Here is a 3,431-nt window from a genome sequence, read left to right as displayed (position 1 = left end):
AAGAAGAATTTAAGTGGACTCTGTTGAAATTTCCGAAAATTGTCCCCCACCCCCATTCCAAAACACGGATTCTACATAGTAAATACTATATGCATAGAAAATTTCATTAAAAAATATTCATATTTCTGAAAGTTATGACCTCCCAAAGTCTGGGGGGTAAAACCCTGTAGTTATGCCGAGATTTGATTACTATTTCTAACAACTTAACCGGCTCTGAAAAGTGTTTTCATTGGTTCAATGATATGCAAGTTATGAACGGCACGAGATATGATTGTTTACGTCAGCCAGGAGCAAAAGCAGTAGAAAGTAAAGCTACATAGGCATATCGCTTGCGGAAAGCAACGGAAAAGAGCGGAAATAACCGATCAATGTCACTTGTTGCTGTGCAATGTTTTGTTTATAAGATGGCGGGTACATGTTCAAATTTTTATGACCATATATCTAGTTCATCATATATATTAATTATTTAACTATCAATCGGATTGCTTTTTTTCTAATTAGAAAGTTTGTGACACAGCGAATAAGGTTTCAATGTAAAATCAACGGTAAGTCTATTCCAAGTAATATGTTTTTTTTGTTATATTTTATCAGCTCGGTCCTTAGCAACTATATAAAAGTTTACGAAGTCGAGGTACTAGAATTCTGCGTAACTTATTGTATAAATTAATATAACCAAAAATAACGTTAAATAATTACTAAAATTAAATAACATAAAACATTAAACATACGCCGATAAAAAAAAAATCATATATTTATGTATTGTTGTTATTATTATCTAGTCTCACAGGGTGACAGGCTGGTAAAATTGTTAGCACGCCAGGCAACATACTAAGCGGCGTTTTGTCCGTCTTTACGTTTTGAGTTCAAATTTCGCCGAGGTCTACTTTACCTTTTATCAGGTCGATAAAATAAGTGACAGTTGAACACTGAGTCGATACAATCGACTTACTCACTCCACCGATATTGCTGGCCTTGTGCCAAAATTTGAAATCATTATTGTCTAATCCCAAAGGGTGGCGAACTAGCAGAATCATTAGCAGGCCGGGCAAAATGTTTAGTAGTATTTTGTCCGTCTTTACGTTTAGAGTTCAAATTTCGCCGAATAAGACTTTACCTTTCGTCCTTTTGGGGGTCGATAAAATGGCTCTACTTAAATACAGAGGTCCCGAACAGTGCACACTCGTTAGGGTTAGTTTTTAGGGTTACGGTTAGTTTTAGGGTTTGGGTTACCTCCCCTTTATATCGTACACTAGATGCGTCGGGACCTCTGTATTTAAGAAGTACCGATAAAATAAGTACCAGTCGACCACCGGCGTCTATGCAATCGACTTACTCGCTCTACCGAAATTGCCGGCTTTGTACCAAAATTTGATACCATCATTATCTAGTCCCAGGACAAACTGGCTTATGATCAAAGACATTCCAGTTATGGCCATCCCGTCTTTATTTTCAAGCACTAATTATAGGACTGTAGAATCTGCTTAGAAGGAGGTGTCGCTGCTATTTGAAGCAAGTCGAGTGACCGCTTAAAGACTTCTCAGTGTTTTAATTACCCACAACTTTTAAGTAGAAACAGGTTCGAGATATTTGCAGCTTAGCTCCGTTCGATTTTCCATTGAAGTGGTTTCACTGTTTTTAGTTAAAAACACGAACACTCGTCTCTATTCACTCATACCATATAGACATCCGTGTGTTGGTGCTCTGTTACGTTTCTTTCACTACACACGCACACACCATACATACATGCATACATACATACATACATACATACACGATGGGCTTCCATAAAGTTTACACCAACCAAATTCACTCACAAGGCATTGGTCAGCCTTGGGCTGTAATAGAAGAAACTTGTCTGAAATACCTCGCAGTGGGACAGAACTTAAAACCACTTGATTGCAAAGTGAACACCTTAACTATAGATTATTTTCATGAAGATCCCTAAACAGCAAAAGTAAAGATGATTAACAGATTCATAGTGGAAAAGTTGAAATTTGGGCTGCTGCTGGTGCTGTTTAGCCCTAGGTCAACCATATTAAGCAGACATATGACCATCTCATAGAATAGAGTGGACTTCTGGATGGCTTTGCCTGGGATTCAATTCACCGGCTTTTAATAACCTCCAACAGAGTTTCTTGAATGTGTGATCAGGCCATTTGGCAGGAAAATTCTAGTTCACTTGGTTACAGCACACCAGCCATGTTCACATAGGTGTTTATGCCCTATTTAGAAACATACTTATGCTGAGGTTCTAAGCTAGAATTCTAAGTGAGGTGGTTTCAAATCTCAGCAGAAGCCTTGCCACATATACAAGAAAAATATTGACTATGTTGAGATCAACGGTTTCAGAGGGCTTCCAAAAGCAATTGGTGCATCTTCCCCCAGCTGAAATTATCAATAAAAAATAAATGAATAAAAAATGCATTTGTAAATTTATATGTTGTTTGTTTGAAAAATCTTTGTATTTCTGTAAATGTTAATCACAAAATTTTTGATTTTCTTGCCTATTAAAGATGTCCACACCTCAACCTCTAAAAAGAACACTACATAACACCAATAAAGATGATGAATTCATTTTGGACTGCAAAGCTGCCTACCTCTCAGTGTTTAAGTCAATTAAAGATTCCATAAACAACTTGGATGATCTGATTTTAGGTAAGATTAAAATGTTTCTACTTTTTGATAGTGTTGATATTATTTAAGTAGCTAAGGCAGTGAACTGGCAGAATCATTAGAATGCTGGAGAAAATGCTTAGTGGCATTTCAGCCATCTTTGCATTCTGAGTTTAAATTCCACTAAAGCTGACTTCACTTTTCATCTTTCAAGGTCATTAAAACAAGTACCTGTTGAGTACTGGAGTAGATATAATCGACTATCCCCCTACCCTAAAATTTCAGGCCTTGTGCCTATAGCAGAATGGATTATCTAAGTAGTATAACCTTATTATCAAGAATCTCTCGGCTTCTAGAAGTTTGTGTGTGTGTATGTAAGTTTGTGTGCATATGCATATTTATATACATATGTATATGTGTTGTATGTGTGTATATATATATATATATATCGTTGTTGTTGGCACTCCGTCGCTTACAACATCGAGGGTTCCAGTTAATCCGATCAACGGAACAGACACGTGTACCCTTAACGTAGTTCTCGGGGATATTCAGCGTGACACAGTGTGACAAGGCTGTCCCTTTGAAAAACAGGTACAACAGAAACAGGAAGAAAGAGTGAGAGAAAGTTGTGGTGAAAGAGTACAGCAGGGTTCGCCACCATCCCTTACCGGAGCCTCGTGGAGCTTTAGGTGTTTTCGCTCAATAAACACTCACAACGCCCGGTCTGGGAATCGAAACCGCGATCCTATGACCGCGAGTCTGCTGCCCTAACCACTGGGATATTGCGCCTCCACACACACACACACACACACATATAT

General features: G+C 37.9%; 1 protein-coding gene across 1 annotated transcript in view; it reads left to right on the top strand.

Moving 5' to 3' along the window:
• Positions 1–266: 266 nt before the first annotated feature.
• The window catches only part of LOC106869675 (EF-hand calcium-binding domain-containing protein 7), a 49,627-nt gene continuing 46,462 nt past the window's right edge, over positions 267–3,431 (top strand). The window contains exons 1-2 of the mRNA XM_052969435.1: positions 267–545; positions 2,514–2,655. Of these exons, the coding sequence (XP_052825395.1) occupies positions 2,514–2,655 (142 nt within the window). The 5' untranslated portion in view covers positions 267–545. The remainder of the gene's footprint in view (positions 546–2,513; positions 2,656–3,431) is intronic.

This window comes from Octopus bimaculoides, chromosome 7 (genome assembly GCF_001194135.2).
Source record: "Octopus bimaculoides isolate UCB-OBI-ISO-001 chromosome 7, ASM119413v2, whole genome shotgun sequence".
In the NCBI taxonomy this organism is placed as follows: Eukaryota; Metazoa; Mollusca; class Cephalopoda; order Octopoda; family Octopodidae; genus Octopus; species Octopus bimaculoides.
Note: the sequence above shows the minus strand (reverse complement) of the source record. Positions and strands in the feature narration are given on the sequence as shown.